Source organism: Myodes glareolus, chromosome 1 (assembly GCF_982192425.1).
Source record: "Myodes glareolus chromosome 1, mMyoGla1.1, whole genome shotgun sequence".
Classification (NCBI taxonomy): Eukaryota; Metazoa; Chordata; class Mammalia; order Rodentia; family Cricetidae; genus Myodes; species Myodes glareolus.
In genome coordinates, this window is record NC_142026.1 from 109,707,531 (window position 1) to 109,735,266 (window position 27,736).

At 38.8% G+C, this 27,736-nt stretch overlaps 1 protein-coding gene across 26 annotated transcripts in view; it reads right to left on the reverse strand.

Annotated features, from left to right (window-relative positions):
* The window catches only part of Epb41l2 (erythrocyte membrane protein band 4.1 like 2), a 180,524-nt gene that overhangs the window by 16,038 nt on the left and 136,750 nt on the right, over nucleotides 1–27,736 (reverse strand). For 5 of the 26 annotated variants that reach the window (XM_085689495.2, XM_087911344.1, XM_087911345.1 and 2 more), the window contains 11 exons: nucleotides 26,784–26,953; nucleotides 22,432–22,494; nucleotides 20,482–20,628; nucleotides 19,168–19,266; nucleotides 15,698–15,865; nucleotides 13,454–13,507; nucleotides 12,694–13,254; nucleotides 10,961–11,083; nucleotides 8,564–8,662; nucleotides 6,910–6,990; nucleotides 2,896–3,004 (listed from right to left, as the gene is read on the reverse strand). In XM_085689495.2, coding sequence (XP_085545621.2) covers nucleotides 2,897–3,004; nucleotides 6,910–6,990; nucleotides 8,564–8,662; nucleotides 10,961–11,083; nucleotides 12,694–13,254; nucleotides 13,454–13,507; nucleotides 15,698–15,865; nucleotides 19,168–19,266; nucleotides 20,482–20,628; nucleotides 22,432–22,494; nucleotides 26,784–26,953 — 1,673 coding nt within the window. In that variant the 3' untranslated portion in view covers nucleotide 2,896. The remainder of the gene's footprint in view (nucleotides 1–2,895; nucleotides 3,005–6,909; nucleotides 6,991–8,563; nucleotides 8,663–10,960; nucleotides 11,084–12,693; nucleotides 13,255–13,453; nucleotides 13,508–15,697; nucleotides 15,866–19,167; nucleotides 19,267–20,481; nucleotides 20,629–22,431; nucleotides 22,495–26,783; nucleotides 26,954–27,736) is intronic. The other 21 variants (XM_087911355.1, XM_085689512.2, XM_085689527.2 and 18 more) reach the window with 21 other exon arrangements.

A 27,736-nucleotide genomic window follows, 5' to 3' on the forward strand; every position in this document is an offset into this window, starting at 1 on the left:
TTACACCTGTTAAGAGTGCCTAAGCTCAGACACTGATGACAACTTCTGCTGGGGAGGATGTGGGGCAAAGAGAACACCCCTCCTTTGCTGGTGGGAGTGCAAACTGGTATAGCTGCTTTGGATATCAACATGGTGATTTCTCAGAAAATTAGGAAACAACCTACCTCAAGACCCAGCAATACCACTTTTGGGTATTTATCCAAAGGATGCTCAATTATACCACAAGGACATATGCTCAACTATATTCATAGCAGCATTATTTATCATAGCCAGAACCTGGAAACAACCTAAATGCTTCTCAACTGAAAAATGGATAAGGAAAATGTGGTACATTTACACAATGGAGTACTACACAGCAGAAAAAAAATGATATCTTAAAAATATCAGGCAAATAGTTGGATCTAGAAAACATCATATTGAGTGAGGTAATCCAGACCAAGAAAGACAAATATCATATGTACTCACTCAAAAGTGGCTTTTAGATATAACACAAAGAAAACCAGACTACAAATCACAATCCCCGAGAACCTAGACAACAATGAGAATCCTAAGAGAGACATACATGGATCCAATCTACATTGGAAATATAAAAAGACAAGATCTCCTAAGCAAATTGGGAGCATGGAGATCAAGAAGAGAGTAGAAGGGGAGCAGAGAAAAACATATAGCTCAATAAAAACAAACAAAAAAAAAACAAAGAAAAGAAACTACCTCTAAAAAAGATATAAACCTGAAGTTTTAAGTGCTAGAAACAAAGAAAATATACTTGGGGCTAAAATCACTAAAATAGAAACAAACAAGCAAGCAAATGACAAAATAATACAAAGAATCACGCAAAAAAAAAGGAAAAAAGCTAAAATTACAATCACAATTATATATCATCTCATGCCCACGAAATTAGCAAAATAAAAATTTTAGCACTGAGGCTGTGACCTAGTAAGGGTCCTCACACCCTTCAGATGGACCAGCAAACAGTTCTACTATACCAGGCAAAAGATGAATGTTCCGTGGCCTCAGCATTTCCCTGAGTTATCGGCCCTCTGACTGTTCAAAGCACAGGCTTTTAAAAGTAATCTTGCTGTATATTCTATGTGACAAGACCTGTTTTATAAAATCCTAACAGATAAATGTCATAATTATGCACTTCATCAAGAATTCTTTAGTCACTGCATGGAAGCAACTAGTGTATTAACTAATTTCATACCACTTGTCATTTAAGTTATCTCATGTATTGCTACTAGTACCCAAGTGTGGTTGGTCTCATGCTAATGAGGTACTAACACTAGTGTCACTATAGTTACATATAGGCCCCTCACTGATAAATTCCACTGTTTAAAAAAAAACTGACAAGATTTCATATTAGTAACTTAAGGACATACTGTAAGTTCTCAAACAAACAAAAAAATTCATACCCAATGAGTACAGTGAAGAATAATCAAATTTAGGACTGAAATCAATAAAATAGAAACAAAGAATGACAAAACAATACAAAGAATCAATAAAACAAAGAGTTGGTTCTTTTAGAAAAATTGGTAAGATTGATAAACTATTAGCCAAACTAACTATAAGAGAAAGCAGATACAAATTAATAAAATAAGAGAGAAAAAGGGGAATGAAAGACACCAAGGTCTTTTTTAAAATATACACTATAATAGACTCTGAAGAGGAATATCAGCAAACATCCCTCAGTATTTAAGCAAATTTACTGATTTTAGTCTTTATTGTATTTATTTTGTGTGTGCAACAGATGGTTGTGTAAGGGGACTCTTCTGCCAGAGCACACACGTCAATGTCAGAGGACAACCTGAAGGAGTTGTTTCTCTCCCAGCAAGGGAGTTCCAGGGATGAGAGAGACTGCCTAGCAGGAAGGCAGCAAGAGCGTTTACTTGCTGAACTCCCCCACCTAAGTTCTTAAAAGTAGTTTAAAGATAGGCCAGTTTAATGTTTTGAGATAGGTTTTTCCCAACTGTCTTCTAAGAAATAACATATATCAGTATGTGAATATGGTTTCACCTCATAACCTTCCAACACTGGTTAAGACATAAATTTTTGTCATATGGGTAAAAATGTTCCATTGACTTTAATTTTTCACCAATTTAAGCAATACAGTAAGGCCAAAGATTTTTGTTTATAGTTCACTTAGTTTTTACACAATTTACCTATGTAATCTTCACCCCGTTTTTTTTTTCTCTAGAAGTGTTTAAATTCTCTTAAAAGTTCTTTAGAGTTCATTTTTTTTATAATTTTTTTTTTGATTTTTCGAGACAGGGTTTCACTGTGGTTTTAGAACTTGTCCTGGAACTAGATCTTGTAGACTGGGCTAGCCTTGAACTCACAGAGATCCGCCTGCCTCTGCCTCCCAGTGCTGGGATTAAAGGCATGTGCCACCACCGCCCAGCTTCTTTAGAGTTCTTAACTTTTTGAGAATATTAATCCTTTACTGTTGGTTATATTAAGCATCATTTATCAATATTTTCCCTCCTTGGTCCAACTAAAACTTTCAACTTTTAAGTAATACAAGCATTATGCTTTCTTTATAGATCATTGTTTGATATGCAATTTTTAACATATAGATTTTAAAGACTTAGCTCATTATCTCTCATATAAGATAAATTTCTCTGAAATATAAAAATAACAGCACCTCCAAAGGTCAGTGTGAACATTAATTACAGATTACAATCACATGCTTGACAGATAGAAGGAATGTCAACTGCTAGCAGTCATTTGCAGCAGACAGCCAACAGACCAGAGATTCTGATTACATACATCTGAGCAGGCGCGCTTGATGATAACAACACAACAAAGAAAATCATCCAAAGACCCTGATATAAAACTGCATAGCACAGGATCACAGAGTGGTCACAGGGAAGGCTGTGGATGGCCAGGCTCACTTACCTTACTCTTCTCCTTCCTCTGCCAACTCTGTTTCTTTGTGCACTACCACCCTTGTGACCGACATATCCGGGTGCTGCTCTCTGGCTTCCCTGATGGCCTGAGCCAGCGCCTACCAGGATCAGAACAACAATCATGAGCTGAGTTATTTGGTTCTGCCTAAAAATGGCAGAATACATGCACCTTCATCTACTACACAAAAGGTCCAGCCAAACTGTTCTTGTGGTCTTCATTTACAATAACAGAATCACTTAAATTGGATTCACTGATCATTTCAGAAAACACCTGCCATTTTCTCTGCTTCCTGACTTTCCTGTGTACCTCTAAGGGAGACACATATAGGAGAAACATACTGGCTTTGAAATCCAGGTTTGTACTCACTGTGGTATTAGAAGAATGTGGTTTTCCTCTGAGCTTTATAGAACTTCACCAGGAAGCTTAGACTAATGATGAGGCAATACAGCTCATTTTGAGGTTTGTTGTAAGAATTTAGAAATGATGTCAATTAACAAGTATAATGCCTCATCTCTACAAATGATAGTAGTTTCCTGCTGCCTGCTGGAAACTCCAAGACATGGGACCATGTCTTCTAATCTTTGTCATCTAGGACTCTAAGTAATTGTCTGAATTTAAAAAGATTACACTAAAACATTATAAGAAAAAATGCCCATAAACTTATAGGGGACAGAAATAAAGAACAATAATAACAATAAAAACAATCATTAAGAAGAAATACATTGTCTGACAACAGGTCAAGACTTTGCAGCTGGAGATCCAAGGTTAATGGTTCTTTCTCAACCCCAAGTAGTCAGCACCAGCAGCACATGGGGAGGCTCCAGACTGTGACTACACAGCTCCACAGTCTCTTCAAAGATGAGGCAACAAGAAAGAAGAATACCTCTACTTCAGAAAGCAAACTATGTAACATGCAAAGACCCTATTTTTAAGAGGGAGACATATCTTTCTTAATTATTGAGATTTTCATTTGCAAAGAAGTTCTGAAAGAAAAAAAAAACCCACAGAAAAACAAAGTCTAGGAAAGAATCCTAAACAAATATATTCCTCGAAGATATAGATCACCTTATTTCAGAAGGAAATTATGTATTTGAAAACAGTGAAGAGCAGTGCAACATTTCTTTTGCTCTGGTGTCTATCTTTAGGAACAAACATATTACTGGATCATGTTGCATTTTTTCTCTGCTATAATATTATGGAGTGTGGTGGTTTGAAGAAACAGCCCCCAATGGGAATGAAACTATTAGTAGGTGTGGTCTAGTTGGAGGAAATGTGTCACTGTTGGGGTGGGCTTTGAGGTCTCATATGCTCAAGCTATGCTCAGAGTGACTCAGTTCACTTCCTGCTGCCTGAAGACCAAAATTTAGAACTGTTAGCTCTTTCTCCAATACCATGTCTGTCTACATACTGCCATGTCCCACCATGATGAACCTCTAAAACCCTAAGTAGCCCCAATTAAATGTTTTCCTCTATAAGAGTTGCTGTGGTCATGGTTTCTTTTCACAGCAACAGAAACCTTAACAAAGGCGTGGAGTATACTCCGGAGCTTTGTTCATTAAATCTAGGTAAAGCTACAAAGTAAAGGAGAAGAGGACAAGCCATAATCAACACCCAGAACATATTAATTTATTGTTTTTATATGTATGGGTTATTTTGCCTGCATGTATACCTGTGTACCCTGTGTATGCTGGTGTCCACAAAGGACAGAACAGAGTGTAAGATCTCCTAGAACTGAAATTACAGATCCACCAAATGAGTGCTGAAAAGGAAGCCTGGATCCTCTAGAAGAAGAGCCAGGGGCTCTTAATCACTTAGTCACCTCTTCAGTCTGTATTATGCTTGTAATTTGTTTCATTGCATATCATCTTAAAAAATTAATTAACATTAATGTAATAAAATGTTAATAAGATACTACTATAACAATAATAAAGACAGTGAGAAATATCATACTGCCAAATTGATAGGGAAAAAAAGTGAACCTGGGTCTCAGTATAGTCAGGTTAGTCTTGAACTTCTTGGGCTCCTTCTACTTTAGCTCCTGAGATGTAGGACATGATGTAGGACAACAGGCATGCAGCACCATACCAGGCTGAGAACTATTTTATTAGAAAGAAATATGCTAAGAATAAGTATAGTGTAGTTTTTTTTTCGTTCCTGGAATGGAGCAGCAAATTATGACCAGCAGAGAAAGAAGAGCTTCTAAGCTGGTTTCTATGGGAGTATGCCTATCAGACATATCAAACTGAGACATTTTTGTGTCTCCCTCAAATAAAGGAATCTTCCAATACTAAAACTTCTTTGAACAAAAGGAAGGAACTAGAAAAAATGGGAATGGTATTAGTCACTATATGACCAGCATCAGTTTTTGTCAAGAAACCAATTTCTTCATTTAAGGTACATAGTTCCAAGGATCCCAGTACAGTTTTAAGGAGAAAATGGGCCCATCATGAGCATCTGGCGGCAACTATGCAGATTGGACACCACTTAAGCAGTGCTGAAGCATAAAAGAGATAGTGTGCTCTCACATTAACATTAAGGATACTGAATCACCCTTTTTAAATAGAATTGTGTTATTTTAGGAACCACATGTTTCATATTTGTTATTGATATTTGCCTTTTACAAGCAATGCTATATAAACTTGAGTTTTCAAGGCAAACAGGTTAAAAGGTAAAACCTGAGGGATACCCAGCTGGGGAAGCATTGTAAAGTGTGAAAGGGAAAGGACTAAAACAATGATTGGAAAATACTCTTCTTGCCTAGAACACTGTAGGAATTTAATAAATATACTTCTTGAGCAAGAATGTCAGGGAAAAAGTAAGAGTCTGGTATGCTGCACCTCTGAGTCAGGGAAGTCCAGACTGTGTGGGAAGGCGGAGGTGTCAGTTCCGCAGACAGTTCTTCCATGTCCAGTGCGCTCTCATTTCCCAGGAACCCCCACTCTTAAGTCCATACTTAGCATCTGGGGCAATCTTTATCTCTAACCCCCAGAAATTAAAAATATAACAAACCAACAGGCAAACAAATGGATCCCAAACATTATGAAACATGTAATCAAAATACCAGGCTTACAAAGGTCACAAAATTCCATCCTTTCTGGTCATACACAGAGCCTTTCTCAAGCAAGCAATTCTTATCTCATATAGCGGCCCTCCTGGGCACCATGTTCAAAGCTGTGTGTCTATCATTTGTCCCTATATTCCAACAGAAGAGGTCTGCTAAGACCTTCTTTTCATTTCTTCAAGTTGTGGAGAAAAATACCTTATTCTCCTTTTAAAAATTAATCAAAAAGAAAAACTAAGAAAGAAAGAAAGAAAAGGGAGGGAAAAGGAAGGAAGAAGGAGGAGGAGGAAGGAAGGAAAGAAGAGTAGGAAAGTAAACGAGGGAGGGAGGGAGGAAAAGAGGGAAGGAGGCAGGCAGGCAGGCAGGCAGACACTCTTGTCATCACTTGCGGCTAGTCTAAAATCAAGCTTCCAGCAGCCCCACTTCTTACCTGCCTGCTTTATAACCAAGCATTGACCTATCTCAGAACTGAAACGTAGTTCTGGTTTTAAAAACAAAAAAAAAAAAAAATAGGTTCAATATAAATTTTCATTTTGAAAGAAATATGAGATCTTTCCTTCCCTTGACTACCCCAAATTGTCACAGGAAAAATACTTAGCAGTCACTAGTTCAACTTTTCTAATGCTACAAAAATCACTTGAAAATGCAACAACCAAGCATAAGAAACCTTGGTGGCTTGTTTGTTTGGGCACTGTCATTTACTGCCATTTGTTTTAAAGTATTTAACAACTTGTCTTTAAATCAGGCCAATGTGAATTCCTACTGCTCACCAGAAGTCCCCATTATCTTGCATGTCAACCCAGTGAAAGATAAACATTACTTCATGCTTTGTGCTGGTGTATTTAGGAAAGTTCACAGGACAGGCTGTGAGGTGTCCTTCTGCCATACTTAGGATGCACCAGGAAGTAACTAGGCACAGATGGGACAGGCAAGACCCTTACCTGATCGTGATCAAGGGCTGCATCTCCTGTGATCACAATGCGTTTCTCAATTCTTGTTTCAGAGATTCCACCTTTCACAGTCTAGAGATCACAAAAAAAAAAAAAAAAAGAAGAAGAAGAAAAAGAGAAAACAATAACCAGAGCTGACAAGCAGAGAATAACAGCAAAGCCCGACTTTCAACTTCTGACCATCTTAATACCAGAATCAGGCTCTGGGTGTTTTTTTATGCTATGCTTTTCAGTTCCACAGAGACCTACTGTTAAAGTGACAGTGTCCATGCATATCCTTTACTTGAAAGCAGTCCTTAAAACACCAAGATTCTGGTGAGATTAAAATGGAACAAATGTCTTTTTTTAAAAAAAAAAAAATCTAAGTAACTCCACTGGGACAATCTATTACATTCATTAAGTTTCTTCCCTATCAGTTGGCCAATTTTTGAAAAGGAGCAGAAAGAAGAAATAATTGGCATTTATAGCTATGAAAATTTTGGATGTGTTTTTGATTTAGAAAACTGATACTGCACTTTTGATGCTTGATTACAGTCATACAAATTCATTTAGTAGGACATTCATTTGATTTAGTGAAATTACAAAAAAAACCCTTGCATCTGATTTAAAGTAAACAAATAATATTTTCATTAAAAGTTTGATCTGATGATTGCTTCCAAGTGTGGTTGTGCACATGGACACAGAAGACGCTGTGCATAGGCTGTGTAGAAAGACTGGGGAGAAGGAGGCCCTTAATGAACTGCCTCACAGTGGTACTGGTCAGGTGCAAGCTAAGAATGTCTGGGGCAGGCTGGAGAAGTAGAAGGCCAGAGAGATCCTCTGAGACCTTTGCAAAGAACACAGACAATACCAAAGTTCCAAAAAAAAAAAAAAACCACTCAGGCAACCTCTATCACCTTTACAACCCACACACCAATCACACGCAGTGGCACTTAACTAAGAAATAAAGCTTATCACTAGCTCTACCACCTGAACATTTGTTAAATTGAGTACCAACGTATCTGCATTTTTAATTCACAAAATTTCTTACTATTTTTGCTTATTATTTAAGTTATTGTCTTGAAACATGAAATGGAAAGGGTATAACAGATATATTTAAGGCTACTAAAAGCACCAATCCAATGTGAAAATAAAAGCAAAATTAAATACTAGAAAATCAGACTTGAATTACACTGGAGTGCATCAGAATCAGCTGGAAGCTTTTCCCAGGGTTCCAATAGGTCTGGAGGAAGTCATGACTTTTCGACATCCAAGCCCCAGATGCAGCTGATGCTCTCAGGCCAAGGACTACATGAGCTGGTTATATAGTATTACAAGTTTAGAAAAGGTTTTGGGTAAAATGTCTTAAATCAACATACTAGAACTTTAAACAAATGAGAGACGTCTCACAATTTTACTAAAATATTCCTTCTGTCCAGTAGCTGTCTTAAATATAGTCATATTTTTACCCCCTTGTACTTTACAAAACTGTAATTTGGTTCAAAACACATTTGTTGTTGGAGCCTAATTTCTTGGATACTTTATTTAGTTCACTGGCACTGTCTGTGTATTACTCAGAAGTGTGTATAGGAACAAAGGAATAATACAGAAAAGATCTGTTTGCCATGTACCATTCTCTCCCTAGGGTTCCCCTACATTGCTTTACCTTGGTGATGTGTGTGGTTGTCGTTGTTGACACGGACTCAGATGTGATGGTTTGTGCAGTCAGTAACGTGCCCGAATCACCACCAGCCCCGCCATCAATCTTTGGATAGTTGGAGGAAAAATACAAAGTAATGCTTAACTTCCGTCATGTCAGAAAAGACCCCGCCCACTGAGTATGCATCTTCTAAGATTCCACAGTTGGCAGGAGACGCTATCTGCCTGTCCTTTGCATGTTGGTAGTAGTGGTTCATGGTCCAGAAAGCAGCTGGCATTGAAAAGAGGAGCTGTGAACAACAGTGAGTGTACAGAAACAAACCCTGTGCAGAAAGAGGAAGCAGAGTGAAGTAAAGGTGAGACTGCAAGTCATACAGCGGTGAACAGGATTTGCCTGGGGACATTTGTAGAAGCTAGAAAAAGAAACCCTAGAGCCAGGTGAAGAAGTTTCCACAGTGACCAGAAGTACTGACTTTGCTATTGTTTTTTAAGCACAGGTGGGTAAAAATAGGTAAATGTTTTCTCAGATTACTAGTAACAGAACCTGATGAGGACAAACTGAACTTAAATATTTGGTTATTTGCTTATCCCTAACATATTTTGTAACACTTACATAGTTCTTATAACAGTTGGCATCTCATGAGTATATACATATGAGTGTATATATTAATATAAGTGTCTATACTCCATGTATGTCATATACATACACACAATATATATAGCATATATATATATCCCATTGCATATATTTTAAAAGGAGCTATTTTTATTTGTTTGCTTTAACAGTGGAAAAGGCAGAAGATTCTAGAGTTTATCATGAAAAATAACAAAGTAAATTAACAGCGAGGTTGCTTACGTTATGATCGCAAATCTATGTGCCTACTTCCTAACACAACACAAAGATATTCCTCTTGGACTGTCCCGGACATCTGAGATGCTAAAGGTATTTACTTACCACAACACAGGCGTAAGAACAATATTCTCACAAACCTGCCCATGATAAGAAATCTGTTTGCTCTTATGCGGGATCTATGCACACATATGGATAACATGCTTGAAACTGTTTTTTTTCTATTTCTTTTTTTAATTGATTTTTATTGAGCTCTACATTTTTCTCTGCTCCCCTCCCTGTCTCTTCCCTTCCCCTTCAACCCTCTCCCAAGGTCTCTATGCTCCCAATTTACTCGGGAGATCTTGTCTTTTTCTACTTCCCATGTAGATTAGATCCATGTATGTCTCTCTTAAGAGTCCTCATTGTTGTCTACTTGTTTTTGAGACATACTGCATACATAAACACATTCAGTCTCTTAAAAAACTACTTTAAGACCTGACATCCTTCACCTCAGTGCAATCCGGCCAGAGAAAGGCAAAGCACTTATTACATACATTTTACACAGGTCCATTTTGAAATGATGAACCCATTTTGTTTGTGTGTATGTGTGCATGCACATGTGTTTGTAGAGGTCAGAGGACAATGTCAGGTGTCTTACTCAAACGTAGGTCACCTTGTTTGTGAGACAGAACGTCTCACTTGACCTGAAGATAACTAACTCAAATTTGGCTACACTGGCTGGCAGGCAAACCCAAGGATCTTCCCCCAGCACTGGGGTTACAGGCATGAATAACCCCAGCTATGAATAGGGATCTGAACTCAGGTTCTCAAGCTTGGGTGGCAAAGCAAAATAAACTAAGCAATTTCGCCAGACTACTTATTTAAAAACCTTTGCAGAACCAGTGTCTGCAAACCTAAAATCCAGCACACAGTTCTTGTAGTCACTTTGACACTGATTCCATGGAAATAACTGCAAATTTCTAAGAAAAATGACCCAGCAGAAAGGGGAGAAAGCGATGCGGGTCTCTAATATCAGAATAAAGCATGACTCTATTCGGTCTGCTTTCATGGAGTCAGGGCAGGGAGATCCTTATAATACTACAATGCATAAAACTTATCACATCTAGTAAACGTTGCAAGATCATTTCCTTCCCAAGAATGTACCCATAGATACGTACAACAAGGCAGAAGGGTCCTACAGTAACAGGATATAGGGCTTGTGCTGCCTGTCTTAACTAATCATATGTATGGCTCCCTACATAAGAACTAAGTCATCGATATATACTTACACCTCCTCTCTAATTGAGGTTTTTTCTCTCCCTAAGAACCAAAGACTGAACTCTTAGCCTCACATTACTAGAAGTGCTCTATCCCCAGTCCTTTGGAGGTCACCCATTTGCCTATAGCTCTCTGTCTAAATCTAAGACAGCAACGGAGCAGGTTACATTGCCGGAACACCTACAAAGTATGAAAAGCTATGTCAAAGTCAGAAACGGAGAAGACTCTGGAAACAGAAGTATTCATACTAAACAAAAAGGGAATTCAAACAGTCCAAATCTTGAGCTTTTGTACCTGTGGAGACTCATATGTGATGGTTTTGGTCTCAGTTTGAACAATGGGGACTTCCTTGGTGGAGATTTCTGTCCTTTGTGAGGCATCAGAAATTGTTACCATCTCTGTTTTTACCACTGGTGGCTAAGGTGGAAAAGGAAGGGAAAGGTAAATTCTAGTGGTCAAAAAGTAGAAGAGTTTAAAGGAACCTTCAAAAATAATTATTAAACAAAAAAAACCCAAACACACACTCATGCATGAAAAGAGGAAAAGGAAAATAACCTAAAATAAAAGATATAATCTAAAAGATAGAAAAGACAAATTCTCCTTCAGTTATATCTCGTGTGTGTGTGTGTGTGTGTGTAAGCTAAAACATTAAACCCTCCCCTAAATTGCATCGTTCTTCAACTGTGACAACCCTAAACCACTACACTGATACATGTATACTTTACTTTGGGGGAAAAAAATGTTAAAACTGAAAGATAATAGAATGCACTAAAAGTAACCATCTATATTTCTACTGAAGTTTACAGAAAGGGTATTTTCAAGTATGATTATTTTCAATGACTCTCACTGAAAGTTTACTTTCTTTTGCATTAAGTGCAATACAATGTTATATCTAAAATTAGTCCATTGGTGGTACATTAAGTGCTCTGAAAGATTTTAAACATGCAGAGAGGTTCAATTATCTGTTAACCCTGCTGAGCATACATGCTTAAGTATACCAGACTACAGCACTACCAAATATTTTAACACTTCCTTTGAGAGAAAGTCCCAACAGGTATAATTATTTAAATGGAAAAAGCAGTTCAAAGTGTTCAAAAGACACTTGAGAGGCTTTCTCTGAAGTGAAATATGAAATTTTAAAGCCACATATTTACTCCAAAACAAAGCCAATTAAAGACTGCCCACTCTCCATCAGAGAGCAAAGGCTGATAAATCCCGATATTATGGGTTTCTGGAATCAAGAGGCGTTCCTGTGTAAGTAAATTATCATGTGAAAGACATTGCTCCTAATGATCAAGACAAAATCTGAGAGGAATATGCAAGGTTTGCTTTCTTGAAAATAAAAGACATAACTAATATAGAATAGTCTACAAAAAAAATCAATTTGTAAATCATCCAGGACTGATGTAAGAGCCAGAAAAGAGGAGTGCACTTCTGCTGGATGTTTAGTCCTTGATGCCAAGAAGGAAAGGCTCTCCACCAAACCACACTCTCCCTGGACTCCAAAGACAGGAACCACCATGGCATTCAACAACTAATGTCCTTACCACTGTCAGAAACCACCTCACAGCACTTGTTGTTGAGTTCTAAGAAACAGTAAGAAACTAGTCCAGAAAGTCAAACCCAGTCATTACAACAGAAACACATGCACTTAAACCCACCAACTTCCAACATCACACACTACATAAGCCAATGAAACAAGGCATGTGATTGAGGAAGTAGTGCAAAGAAAGGCAAAAAAGCACCCAAAACATGCAAAGAAAAACTGAAATGGAAACGAGAAGAAGAAGAAGAGATGTGGTTGTGGGAGTTTACCCTACAGGCAGTCCAGCTGCAGCAAGGGGCTAGAAACTGTGACCTGAGCTGCAGAACATCTACAGAGCAGTGCTTCCCCCTTCTTCCAGACAGAAAAATCAGATGCTTGCTGAAAAAGTCGAAGGAGAATTAGGGGAAAGGTGAAGAAAGGCAGGCGTTTCCCCCTGAGAAAGAGTGCTAGAGTTTAGCTCATGCTTGAGACTCCCATTTACCTCTGAACAACAAATAATTTCTGGTAAAACATCAATGTCAACATGGGGCACCTCTCCGTTAACTGTGTGTTGCTCTTCCTCGGTCTCTTCTCTTATGTCTTGCTTAACAGTGTCTCCGTGTACACTCTTCTCTCCGGGCAACTTTTGGGCAACTACAGCTTCCTGGGCCTCTGTTTCTACTGGGAGTATACTGGCCTCTGCTTGTCTGTCTGGGATGGCTTCAGGCATTGCTGCCTCCCTCTCTACTACCTGGACTGCTTGGCCGGGCTCTTCCTCCATCTCGTCATAGTCCTCCTGTTCTTCCCTTATGGTGCCCTCGGTCACTCGGTGGTGGGGCTGGTACTCTCCCACATCTTCCTCCTCACTCTCACTGCTGCTGCTGCTCTCAGAAGACAGGGAGGTGGAGTCTTTTTGTGTCACGGGCTCCACCTTACGAGTCTCCCCAGGACCACTCCCAGCTGACATCTCTTTACCATTCATTTCTTCTGTGGTTACTCTTTCGTCTTTCCCAACCTCTGCCCGTCTCTTCTCCTCCACTACATTCAGAGTCTCATGTGAACTCTGTACAAAAAAAAAGTGGATGAGGGAAAACAAAAAAAAATATATGAATAAATAAAAACAGTGGAAACCCAAATTAACCGATGGCAGATTCATGTCATGAAGAAACACAAAGATGACTATGATGGTGACTGAAAGGGAAGCAGGACAACATGAGGCGGATGAGAGGGGTTAGTGTGGCATTAACATGGAAGACGGGAACCTTAACAGCGTCCCTGGCTCCAGTGCAAGGCCCTTCCGATGCAGGAGCGCGAGTCTGGAAACAAAAAGCAACCGAGGACACAAATCAGTATTGTTTACCTCAACAACCACTGAGACAGACACGTGACGACGTAAACACAGACCAGTGACCCTACTGAAACCCGTGCTCAAGGTCACAGGACAATAGATAGATGCCACACCACTTACAAAAAAAAAAAATAAAAGAGAGAGAGAGAGAGACAAACAGCCAGTATTCTTGAAAAGAAATTAAGAAATTTAAAAAAATTATTACAAACCCTATTTATAAAGTTGAAAATGTTAAAAAAAAATGTAGTTATACCTAAGCTTCCTAATCCGCTTAAAGGATAAATTTTAAATCTGTTCCTCAGGGGGTGGGCGGGGGGGAAGCAGGAGGCAGAAGGAGGGGTGGGGGAAGAACTGTGGATGGAATGTAAAATGAAATTAAAAAAAATATTTAAAAAAGCTTTAAAAAGTCAACAACAACAAAAAAAATCCTGTTCCTCAAACACTTTAATTTGAATCTCGAACATTGGCTGGGACCCTAAGTGCAGCATCAAGGATCTCTTTCTCCCCCGACCCCCACCTCCCGGAGTAGGGGTGCTTTTTAAAAAATAGCTTGGCAGCCAGGCAATGGTAGCACACACCTTTAATGCCAGCACTGGGGAGGCAGAGGCAAGCAGATCTCTGTGAGTCTGACCAGCCTGGTTTACAGAGAGAGCCACAGGACAGTGAGAGCTGTCACACAGAGAAACCCTATTCTTGGGGTTAAAAAAAATAAAAAGTTCGGATCAGCAAAATCATATTCGGTATCAAATGGCTATTACTATTAACACATTCATTCCAGACAATTATTAACATCTCAATTTGCAATACAGATAGTTGGGTGGGTGTCAACATTCACCTCATATGCTTTCTCTTAGCATTTAGTTCATTCACTATCACCACTGATACTGGAAATGGGTCAAGCTTACTCCTGAAGACAATCATCCCAAACCCTGTGGACACTATTTCTTAGCAGCATATTAGTTCTATCTGATTAGCACGGTAGCTAACCGTTCTATCTAATACCTGTAATACCTGCATACTGAATATAGGAGTAACATTGCTATGTTGCAGTATTAACCAGGGTAGAGTTCTTTTAGGAGTTTCTAAAGCGTCATATTACCTTACACTTGCACAAAAGAAGCGGAGAAACCAGTTGCATCCTCATGACACTACCAGTGATTGAACTGAAAAGTAATTCTGCTCCAGACAGTAGTGCTGTTTACTCAAGGGGTCACCACATGAATGCAAAAGGACACTGTGTACTCAGAGGTGTCCTAATAGATACCAGGTACTTCATGGGTACCAGTAACACAGATTTAAATGATATAATTCTCAATGGTACCTACAAACATATGCCACAGGCCCCCTACCTATTACTCTGAAATGTATGGTAATTTTATGTTTGAGTTGCTCAAAAGTCATACCATGTAAGCATGTGATTAACAAAATAAGAAAATCACCTTTTCAGTTTTACTGAAAACTATGAGTCTACTTTTATAAACAAGTAACATTTAAGTACAAACTGCTTCACAGAAGAAGGTACCTAGTGCTCAGAGCATTTCTAAGGCAGATGTTTCAGGCTTATTTCAGGCCAGTATATAACTGTTATTACTTTACTTAGCCTCAAATGGCTAGACAGGTTTAACTCAAGTTTAGGGAATTCCAGACCAGCATCCCAACACAATTAGCTCAGGAAGTCTGGCAGGCACGCATATGGTGTTTTGAAAACTAGACTGCCAGAAGATGCCTGAAATTTGGGTCCCGAGAACTCGATCTCTGAAAAGCACTTAGCTAGCTTCCACTTGGCTGACACTTTTCTTTTGCTTAGTAACTCTAGATATGGGTCTCAGTGGCATAAAAAGTTTTCTAAATTTAGTAAGTTTTGTTTTGTTTTGGTTTTTAACAAAAATTAAATAGAAAAAATTATCCAAACACAAATCTACTTCTTTATGTTCAAATTCACTGTTTATAGAATGTTTCTCCCACGCAGTGATTTCACTAGTAAAGTGGAGGGAAAGGTACCTAAATAGTCAAAAGAAGGAAAGAAGGAAGGAGGGAGGGAGGGAGGGAAGGAGGGAGGGAAGAAAGAAGGGAGGGAGGGAGGGAGGGAGGGAGGAAGAAAGAAAGACTATGTCTCTCAAGTGGCCTTTAGTAACTGTGGAAACAAAGCAAAATGCACCTCAGGCAAGCGTGAGAAGGGCGCAGAAGAAAGCATTTCTCTAGGTGAATTAGAGTTCATAACAGCGCCCTCTGCTGTCCAGGTGGTGGCTGAAGGGAAGGAGGCTTTCATACTATGAGAAAAGCCCTTTCCACTAAACAAAATTGTTGTTATCTCCTCTTCTAGGCTCTAGAGGTCAGAAAAGGAAGAGCAGAGTCAGCAATACATCAGGACAGACGGCAGTGACCTACTAAGAGAAAGGAAAGGTTACACAAGAAAGAGTAACAGAGCAGCATACAATGAAGGAAAAGCTAGAATTTTGAAGACTGGAGCAGGCTTACATGAAAGTTGGCCTGAATGCCAGCTTCTGCATCTTGCCTGAGAATCTCTGGAAGCTACGAAGTCATGTCCAAGGCATTCATCACTGAAATATGGCATGGCACACCCCGAACCCCTCCAACACTGACTTCTGAGGTAGCTCCTTGGCCTCTTCTTTTCTGGTAGAGAATGACCCCTCCAGCAGCCCTTACATTAGAAATGCTTCTCTCCTATGCTGGGTCCACTCTGCACTTCTGACTCAGCCCACTTAATAAAGCATATTTTGTGCAATGCCCTTTCTTGATTGACTGGGGTGGGGGACGGGACAAACACAGGCAGTTAAAAAAAAATTAAGACAATCTCAGAACTGAAAACTCAATACTCAGTGAGCAATAAATAGCCCATCTGTCTGAAAATCTATTAAGGCAGATATATTAAGTTTCACCTATCTATCCCTTAAACAAGGCTTCCTAGTCAGTCTGCAAGGAAAACAGACAAGCTGTGAGAACCCTAGAAACTTGGAATGACACACAAGATGAGCACCCCCCCCAGCCCTGCCATGTGGAACTTTGAGAACTCTTAATAAACCGCATTCTCCAGACTTTACAAATGTACAACACGTACAAAGTGTTCTTCAGACCTTGACCTAAGAAGGATGAAGCGGGAGGGTGAGCCGTGTAAGTTCTTAAAATTTCCAGCAGAAAAAAAAAGTTTCTGATCACTATTAATAAAAACTGTGGAATTTCAGCACAGGTGGAGCACAGCTTTAGTCCCAGCACTTGGGAGGCAGAGACAGGCCAGGCCAGCCTGGTCTACAGTTCCATGCAAGTTCCATGACAGCCAAGGCTACACAAAGAAACCCTGTCTCAAAACAAAGACAAACCAAGGGGGCAGGGAATTGTGGAATTTAAGTATTTTGCACTGGATTAATCAAATATATTCAAAAATATTTTACTGACTGGGAATGTCACTCATGTAGTGTTTGTCCTACATGTTCCATACCCTAGAATCAACCTTCAATAGTACATCCTCCAAAAGACCTTAAGACTGCAGAGTAGATCATCTCTCAGAGTCACAAAAGGATACAAATCATCATAAGTCTCATAATACATGAGAGGGCAGACAACAGTTACTTACCAAATAAAAACTAAAAATTCTTTGGTTTTCAATTTTCTGTTCTACCCCCCAAAATTATTCATGATCAAACTAAAGCTATTTTTGAAAATTCAATCTATTTAATTTTGAAATAAGACATTTAACCACATAAAAGAAAGAAAAACCATCTAAGGGTTAAAGAAGATGAAACGGTTCAGCAGTTAAGAATACTTGCTCTTACAGAGGACCTAGGTTCGATTCCCAGCACCCACACAGTGATTCACAAACTACTGGACCTGGATTTGATGCCCTCTTCTGACTTCTGTGGGCACCAAGCACATATGAGGTACACAGACATATATGTAAGCAAAACACTCACATGTAAAATAAAAATTAACAAATCTTTAAAAAAGAATTTTAAGAAAATAAAATAATTTTAAGACCCATACTATAGGAATTTGGAAACTTTAGGCAAATACTTGCACGTATTTTTCCTACTTCTGAATAATGATTTTCCAAAGACAAATAAGAAACCCTAGAAAATCAAAAGGGAAAAGAAGACATAATAAAGATAGAAACTAAAACGATATTCAACTCAAGTAAAAGCATGAACAGGCTGAGCGCATGCTTCCAACAGTTGTATGCTACCTCGAGAGAAAAACAGTGCAGACGGATGGCCAATAAAAGTTTCATGGGTGAAAAGTCAACTGGATAACAATAGCTAGAGAACAAAGGGTATATATTATATATAGTATATATTTTCCACATCAGAGAATGCATACAGGCCCCACTAGGAGCTTTTCCTGACTAATGTTGCATAACTTCACTTTAATCTCCTAAGTTATTTTATGCTGTACATCCTTAAAACACGAGATCCAAAAATCATAGTCTTAAACATCTTCACCAAAATTCTACTTAGTATTTCTAAAAGCCTTATCAAAGGATGGCAGCTGACTTAGGTTCTATGCATTCTGTTGAATATTTCCCTGCTTATTAAGCTCATGTCATTTCGTCATTTTGGGTCCTGAAAGCAGTTCCTACCTCAGCAGCAGCATGTGCTCTTCCTTCAATATGGGTACGCTTTCTGCATACTTTCTTTGAGGCAGGGTTTCTCTGTGTAGCCCTGGCTGTACCAGAACTTGCTTTGTAGCCCAGGCTGGCCTCAAACTCACAGAGATCCACCTACCTCTGCCTCCCAAGTGCTGGGATTAAAGGTGCGTGCCACCATTTCCTGCCTTTGGTCTATTTTCTTATCATTAAGAACTTGCTTTAAATGCCATCTCTTCCTGACCCTTCCAACACAACACTGTTTCACCTTTTTAAGATTCTTAGTATGTAAAAATCTCTAATCATTAATGAACAAGCCTGCTGTCTACCCTGCCCCCTTCTCACAGAGCCTAACACACCACACTGCTGCCACCTCCAGTCGGATCTTGGTGAAACTGGCATGCCTAGCCTCAAGTTTGGAGTACAGGCCTTGAGGTCCCTCACCTGCTTGCCTTGTGCACCACCCTTGTGAACATCTCCTCTTCTAAACTCTCCAAACTAATTAGCTGGCTAAGCAACCTCAGCAGAAGAGTAGAGTGGAAAAGAAATAGAAAGCTTTTTTTCCTCACTCGTGACAGGCATTTCAAGGGCACAAAAAGAAAGAAACACTATGGTACAGCTACATCGTTTTTGTTACACTAAAAATCTTAAAAATGAAAATTCAAAAGCTTCCCATATATGATTAGTAAGTCATGAACCAAAGCACATGTAATATATCTTAACAGTACCACCATGTGCCTAAGAGCTAGTTTCCCAACCAGAGGCCACATAGATTAAATGATGGATCATGTATCACCTAGAACAAATGACATTCCTGTACTTCCTTATTCTCAAATTACATATAAGGTGTTGATTGAAATAGTGATTTTTCTCCCCAAGTTCCTATACTTCTAATACAAAGGAGCCTAACTTTTTAAACATTCAACAACTATTTGAAAATTAGATTGACACATTAAAAAAGTATCTCTGGCTGTGAGTAGCAATGCATGGGGGAGGGGAGAAAAGCAGATCCAATGATGCAAGGTGAACACCTTGGCCGCCTGAGCTTCCTCTTCAACTGTCCGCGTAGCCGCCATCAGGTACTTCTCCTTCATGGTTAGAATATCCTTGAAAAGATGGTCTCCTCTTCTCTATTGTTTTAAACAATGACATAATCAACAAAAAGACACATACATTACACCTACAGCAACACAAACGCTAAAGGACAGTGTGGGTCAGTGAAGCGAACCAGACGGGGTAGTACAGAGGAAAGCTGTTCCCTCCTCGGTCAGCAGCGACCGTTTCTCTGGAAATTCCTGACTAGGCTCCTAAAACCACTGTTTTTTCAGAAAATCTGTAAATGCTGGTTTCCTCCATTGCAATCCCCAGCATGGAGAGAATGTCATCTCTCCATTTGACAGGCTGCATTTTTCGGTTCAGAAATGACTTTTGCTCACTAGTTGTTAAAGCACTACCTTTGCTCAGTGCCGCACACTTGGAAACTTAATACTGCCAGGAGCTTTGCTCTGAGGCACGGTGAGTAAACCAACATCAGAATGTCTAAATCAAACGTCTATAACTAGGCAAAACTCACTACATAATCAAAGGGAAATAATAAAATTTTAATGCAACATTTTTGTACAGCTTTCCAAAGTGCAGAGTACACTGTGTCAGTCTCCTCAAGAGGGACATGCTCATGAACTTCCTGTTCAACCATGGGAGCAATCTGCCAGCATCAGAAAAGAGGAAGAGAAAGAAATGAATGCAGAGGTATTCTGCAGGCAATACTTGAAGGTGAAAAGAAATAAGAATGGGTGCAAGTCCCACTAGTGTCTATAAAGTTTTGAAACATGACTCTTGTTTACCATTGCCAGGAAGTTTCATAAAAGGATTGATATATAATATTTCCTAATATATAATGTTTTGCAACTTTTCAACAGAGCCCACCAATCTTCAAAGGCAATCTTAACTCATTATCTTCATAGTAATGACCTTAAACCAGTCTACATATGCTCTACATTCCTTTATCAACTAAAGGTCCTTATTTGAGAAGTCAATAACTAAGAAACTTAGTAGATACAATATTACATTAGTTTCCAAATTGTCCTAAATAACAATTTCATGCACTAATTTTCCTGAATACAACAATAAAATTACTCTTAAATTTTCCAAAAGTACTTTGAAATTCATAAAATTTATCTAAGAATTAGGCCAATGGATATTACATTGTTAATACTTAGTATTTTAAAAAAAATGTTAGCAATATAAAAGAATTTATGTGGGAACATTTTCTACCTTCTGAGAATCGACAAACAAGATGAACAACTGCAGTGAGACACAAAGCCAACAAACAGCTGGTGACATACCCCTTGTGTCTGTAGGGACAGAGGTGTGATACGTCGTTTTTCCCATTCGTTAGGGCGCGGCTCGGGTGTAGACTCCATAAAATTGCGCTTGAGCTCACTAATGCTAGCCTGGTGTTTCAGTATGTCCTCCTGGGCCTTATCCAGGTCCTAGCAACATGTAACATGACAAAGGAGATCCAGAATGGAAAAAACCCAGCAGGGCAAAAATAGAACCAAAAAATAAGATAAAGTAAACTTATTATTCAAAAACATAATAAAGCAAGAAAATGCCGAGTCTCAAAAGCCATATTATCACCTGTGGATAGCCCTGAGTTCATAAAAATTTGAAAATGAAGCCACTGAATTATTTTACTTATATTTGAATGATTTTAATGTCTTCTCTATTTGGAATTTTAAATTATCCCTATTAGAAGGGAACCATGGGACTGACCATAATGGCTAACAATCTTTTTTATATACTTGAAATTAAATGGCAGCCTATGACTTTGTTCCTGCAAATTTATCTTTGTGATAAAGGTTATTACTATATTGTACTCTGTGACTATAGCCAAAAAAGGAAGGTTAAACATAGAAGCACACACTTGGCCTGTCCAGGACCACCAACAGAAGTAGAAAAACCAAGGAGTGGCTTTGTCAGGAACCCCTAGTAGTGGCTTCTAATTCTCAACATATAAAATAATTGCTTCCAGAGGCTTTTTATGCTTAGTCTCTCTTTAAATGAACCACATATTGGTCTCATGCAATGCCAGGAACAAAGGCGAAACCCAGTCACCTCATGTAACATGTGGTCTCTTTACAAAGATGAAAAAAATCTATTAGACCTATTTTCATTGGCCTAGGCCCTGACAAAGGTATCCAGCATATTTAAAAGAAACAAAACAACAACAACAACAACAAAAACTGGCTCTGGTAAGAAGGACATGTGTAATCAATGTTTAGGAATTGGAATTGACAGGATTTTAAATATTTTCTTATACTTCAAAAATCACAGGCTGCCTGTAGATTCTAGCCCCACTACCAAAGGCAGGTCATGCATCTGATAAAATTAGCTAATCCACAGTCATGCACAAGCATAGTAGCTCACAATGAGCTTCTATAGCCATTTGCAAAACCTCACGAAAACCAGGAACTTTTGCATGGCGTGGAGAAACGTCTGGCTTGAGATCAGGCACATTTCTTGCATTTGTTCACAGCAAGGTTACTTATTATACTTTACAGCATTTTAGTAAGTTAAGCGAAAACACATTTTAGCAGTTATCAAAGCTGCCAAAAGCAACCCAACAGATTAGTCAGATTCCCAAGACCTGCAGGTCTCCACTAAACACACTGCACAGAGCACCTTAGCATGTCCTACTCTGACATGGGAACACACTTTATAACTCCAATTTCTCATCTATCTGTCCGTCTGTCTATCTATCCCTTGCCTTCTACCCTCTCTCCTTTGTCCTTCCTTTCTGGTCAGAACAATTCTATTAATTAGTATATTCTCAAGAATCATTTAAATGAGTCACATACCTTATCACATGATAGTACAGACGTCAAAAAAAGGGAGTGAAGTCATAGATTGAGTCAAATGAATGAGCCAATGTCAAATAAAAAAATGTACTTATTCTGTGTAATGTATATTAAAAATGGGTTCATCTTACTTCAGATTCTCAACTTAAACGTGACCTACTAGGGAAACAGCCTTACTTATTAAAGAATAAACCGTTTTTAAATACAGAGAGCTTTTCTCTTCTGCTGTCACTCTGTGAACTTGAAATAGACATATCCCTACCTATACCACCTAAGAACCAAGCTGGACTGGTAGCATGCACTCCCAAGTTCGAGAACCCCATGCATTACATGCACTGTGCTGGAAGAACGGCCAGGCAGCCTGTGCGTGACCTCCCGTCCACAGCAGCCTGGCAGCCAGAGGACAGAGTGCAGCGGTTCTTAGATCATACAAACCTCCAACATTAAATTGCTATGTCTGACATAAATATTATCCCCTTCTACTCTCAAGGTATTTTTCTGTGAAATTAAATCACACACAGGGGGGAAAAGCAAATAAACATAAGTGTATCAATCAGCAAGTACCAGAAACAACCCAGAGTTCTATAATGTAAGACTTTAAAATAAAAGAGAATAAAAAATCTTAAAAGCCACAACAAATAAAACTCAGATAAACCCTGAAAGTACATTCCACCATCCTCTCCCACCCCACCCCCAGCCCGCCAACAGAAGGAACTGCAGGCAACAGGCACTTCTTATTTCACATTAGGGAAAACAGCCACCTCCTGCAGGTATGTTTCCACGTCTTCCATCTTCCCCTGCAAAGTCACACAGCACACAGGCAGAAAGAAGGGACTCCTTGGGAGGGCTCCACCAGCAAGGCAGAGAGAGAGATGCTGTATCCAAACCTAATGGTGCAGCAGCAGTACCAGCCTTTCCTCCTGGCCCTCAGCAGACGCTACTAAGTCACTGTGCTTTCTTCACCTACAGTGCTGCACAGATGATGGAAATGATCCTTTGTAAGGGTGGAATGGAGAATGGAAGCTTCACTCTTTCTCAGTCCCTAGGTCATGCTCTACTTTTAAGAATTTTCCTTTTCTTAGCAGGAATAAAAACAAAAATATGAGATTGCAAAGATGGCAAAAAGCCAAGTAGCAATGCAACAATGTATAGAGAGAGATGCCAAATTTGTCTTCAGCTTCACACAGGTTACAAATTTTACATCATTATACATTGTCCCATCAGTTTTTAAACAGAGGTTTTCTTGGGGCAAAATTAGCCAATTAGGTTTTTTAATGCTAAAATGTGTATTTGCAAATAATCTTTAAAATATAGCCACTTCTTCCCATAAAATTTTAATACAATAGTATTCTGCAGTTGGACATTTCTCAATATTTAATGGGAAATATCTAAAGACCCCAAAGAATTAATTTGAACACTTAAGACTAAGTAGTACTGAGTAAATATTGATAACAGGAAACTAATGGTAAAAACAAAAACACTAGCAGGAAAGAACAATCAGCTTACCAGGATAATCCACCCACATGCCCCTCTCCTGTGCTGAGTTCAAAGAGCCGTGTTTGTAACTATTCAATGGTGTGTGACTGGTAAATGGCCATGGGCGCTTCTCTCCCCCACCTCATTCTAACAGAGGTGGAAATCGACAAAGCTCTGTGAAGAATCAGCCTCCAATTTCTTGGTCAACAGTTAACTCACTAAAGGGTTGATCTTTGGTATTTCTCAAGTAAATGTAATGAATTACAATTTCTCCTATAATGGATACTCATCCATTTCTAATATTTTTTTCGTGGGGTTTGCTCTGAATTCTGTGATTTAATCTGTGTTACTAGAATCCCTAAGATACAAGACACTTAATCACCAGACCACCTTGAGCAAAATAATTAAAAAATACACTGCACATGTTAAGACTGACTTCCTTGTAGTGCAAATGTAGAGCGCTTCAAAAAAAATCTGTCTTACACAGATGTAAAAAGTCTCAGACACCTCATTTAAAATAACAAAGCAAAACAGGCCAACCTTTCATATATAATCTAATTTCTCAAAGTCATGTTTCACTTTTCATACATATTTATTAAATAACAGACTACCATCTTTCTTATAAAGTAGCTGCTGTTGACTCTTATGAGTCATGGGTGGAAGAAAAAAGATGTCGCTAAAATTCATCTCTCTGGTCCCCAAATGCTAAAAAGCCATCATGGAGTTTCTGAGATTCAGCTTAGAAACATCAGGAGTGTCATTTACAGACTTAGGCTCCTAAGAGCAAGTACAAGCCTGAGTTTTGATCAAGATTAATGATACTAAAGTTCTAGAGATACATGTCAATTACATTTATCACCAAAACATTCTATGTCTCATTTCAATACATAAAGGTCCCATGCTTAAGGAACAGCACTAACATACACCTCCGGAACAGAGCCGGTACAGATTCCCGGCTCACACACTCCTGAACAGTCTAATATGGTGTAAGATATTATACAATAATTTTCCCAGTTTGGTCTGAATTTAGAATGTGTGTGCCTTGACTTAGGATAGTGATGCAAAGAAGTATCTACATTAATCGTGTGTGTGCGTGTGTGTGTATAAATGCGTACATACTATTTTGAGGATAGTCAGTAAAATTGATGCACAGGTTTAGACTCTATATTAGAAAGGGAATATAACAAAGAACAGTTGGGTGAACTTCAAAAAAATATAGTTTATGAGGGCATGTTAGCCACCGCTTCCTCTTCCTCTGGTTTGTCATTTAAATCAAAGTCATAAAAAACATGAAAGGCAGTGGCTTTCCCCTCCAGATAGCAGAGGACTAGTGCCAGAGGAAGTGAAAAGGTAAGAGAAAAAGAAACTGACTGGGAAGCTGAGAGAAGCAGCCCAAAGATGAGGATAAGTGAAGGAATGAATGAAGGGGATGTGATGGGGATGTAATGTTGAACATCTGGAGGGAGAAAGGAAACCCAGAGCTTGGGGAGGCTGGGGAAAGCAAGATATCCATCTTCATCAAGAAGGGAAGGCAAGCCAGAGGCAAAGTATTTGTAAAAGTTAAAGGAAAAGTAACCAAATTCAGAATCCTTATGGTCAGCCGATTTGAGAGTCTTCTCATGGAGAGAAGAACAGTCAGGCTGAGGAGGGGCTACAACAGGCTCAAAGAAAGAATCTGATGTGGCCACTTCAGGGTCGCTTTGCTCTGATGCTCCACCTGTGGATGGCAGCTCGAAGCTGTCTAGTGTGGTCTGATCAGCCTCCCCAAAAGGGTCTTCCTCTGAAATGTCGGATAGCAAGTCCACTTCAGGGACTGGCAGAAGGTGTGGGGAAAAAGATGAAGTACAGCAAATGAGAGGTGATGGGGGACACATGCACACAGTCTATTTCAAGAGTAATCCACAGTTGAATATGAATCACACAATGGTCACGTTCAAAGGAACAAGAAGGACAGAAGAGAAAAGAAGATACATTAGTGAAAATTTTACTCCTGAGATGGTTTCATATAAACAGTGGTTAAAAAACTAAGTAATCCATTTTTAAGGAGGGAAACTGGATTCCTTTTACACATATTAATGACTGAGTTTCTAACTGATGGTTAAACTTAGTTACCAGCACATATATATAGAAAATACTAGCAAACGCTCATATAACTAGCCATTTGCTAAAAACCAAGATTTGCTTTAGAATTTAACACAAGAACTTTTGTTGTCCAAAAAGAAATATTCCATAATTACATATGCCATATTAAGTAGGAAAAGCACAACAGAGCTATTTTTAAATACTACGCCTTCTTTTCAGTAGTCATTTTCTTGGGTACTCTGTAAGCATAATTTAAGATTCTGACAATTTAGCATTTAAAGGACATCATGTACAACATAAATTGTGTTATCTTTAACTAAATACTTTTTAGACAAATAATTTCTCAACATGACAATCACAAACTAATTTAATGACAGGATACAAATGATTTTCTATCACCCACTGTTTGATACCCTGTCCTGGGGCGTGTGTCTGAGACCTCTATGCTGGCTATAGAGGATGTCAGTGTAAGAACTACTATTCTGGCAGATGCCTTAGCTACCATTCTGTGGAGCTTTACATTTTTTTGAAGCCAAAACTAAACTGACACTGTAAGTCAACCAGATATGTGTGTATACACACACACGCGTGCACAAGCACATACATGCATTTATTTGCAATGTTGCATATAAAAATTGCTTTGTGCAGGTCTGGAAATGAGGCGCTCAAAAGCTCTTCAGTCAAGTGACTGACAATTAATTGAAGTGACTTTAGTAACAAAGTAACAAAACAGTGACAGGTTTGAGAGCATCTGAACATTGGACAGCACACCAACCCTGCACTCACTATCCACAGCTATCCATTTATGGAAAAATGGATTTTTTTCATAAAAATTATGATTCATTTAAAATATTAAGAAAATATAAAACTCAAGGCAGGGACTACATTTAAAACTGACTAGTAACAAAATATGCAAATTTCAAATTAATGGCTTTTACTACTGGTGATTCAACTGATAATAAACTAAGAAAACAGGAAATGTTAGGACACTGTTTTCTTATATTAGTATAACTGACACTGAAATAAATACTTTACTCTGGAAAATAATCAAAACATGGTTAGAAATCGCAATCCAAAGTCAGCAGCAGCCTACCCATATTTGAAACTTGGGAATTTAAACCAGCAGAGGTTACAGAGTGATAATAAATTTCTCATCCTGACATACAACCTCAGCAGAGAGCCTCTGTCTAAGCACACCTTCTCAACGTACTAGTGCTAGCGTGCCATACCTTTCCCTCAGCAAGCAGGGGTGTGGCTTTTGCTGGGCTTCTGACATCCCTCCTGCTATCTCCATCTTGTACGGTGGTATAGCTGACAGCTCCAGGGTCATGCGCTGAACCCTCTCTAGGAGGGCCAGGAAAATCCTTCATAAGACTTTGGTCCACAACACCAATCAGAGCTAATCAGAAGATAAGTTGAAATACCTGTGAATACCTTGACTTGTGAATGGTTAAGCTTTAATGAACATAACCCCTTAAACAAACAGTCATATGCAAGTAGCTAGAATAGTTTGAAATTTCAAAATAAAAGCAAATTGTTTAAAAAACATCGTTTAAAAACAAAACTCTACTAAGGTTCTGAGTTTTTACAAACTATTTATATTCATCTATTCATCCAGTAAATTAGCTTTTTGAGCATCATAGAATTGACCAGTAGGAGGAGCTCGTGGACCAACTGCAACAGACCAGCAGAATTACAATGTAACAATAATCTGGGGGTGATTTATCAGTCCTAAATCTTCCTTTTAAAACAACTAATTATTAAGATGATTTGTTTCATAGGGTTTTAAGAAATACCCTGCAAATTAACCTTTTATTTTCATACTAAAAGACTGTAGATTCAAGAATCTACCTATCTAATATTTTTCATTGTTCTGACACTTTCGAGTATCTCAACCTGACTAAGATGTTCAAAAACCCAGCTGCTGCCCAAAAGTTGACCTTGTGCATTGCCTTGCTCTTTCTAGCACAGGGAGGTAGAAACCATAGTGCTGGATCAACTCCAGAGTCAGCAAGCACATCTAGTGACAAGTATCTCTAACAGAGGCTCCTCCTGAACAAAGGGACCCCACCACCACCCCAGGTCTTTTCCTCCTAATAAAAGTCCTTTACAGACACCTGTAGTTTGCTGTTGTCCATACACCAAGAAAAGAGTCTAGTAAACAAAAAAGTCATAGACCCCG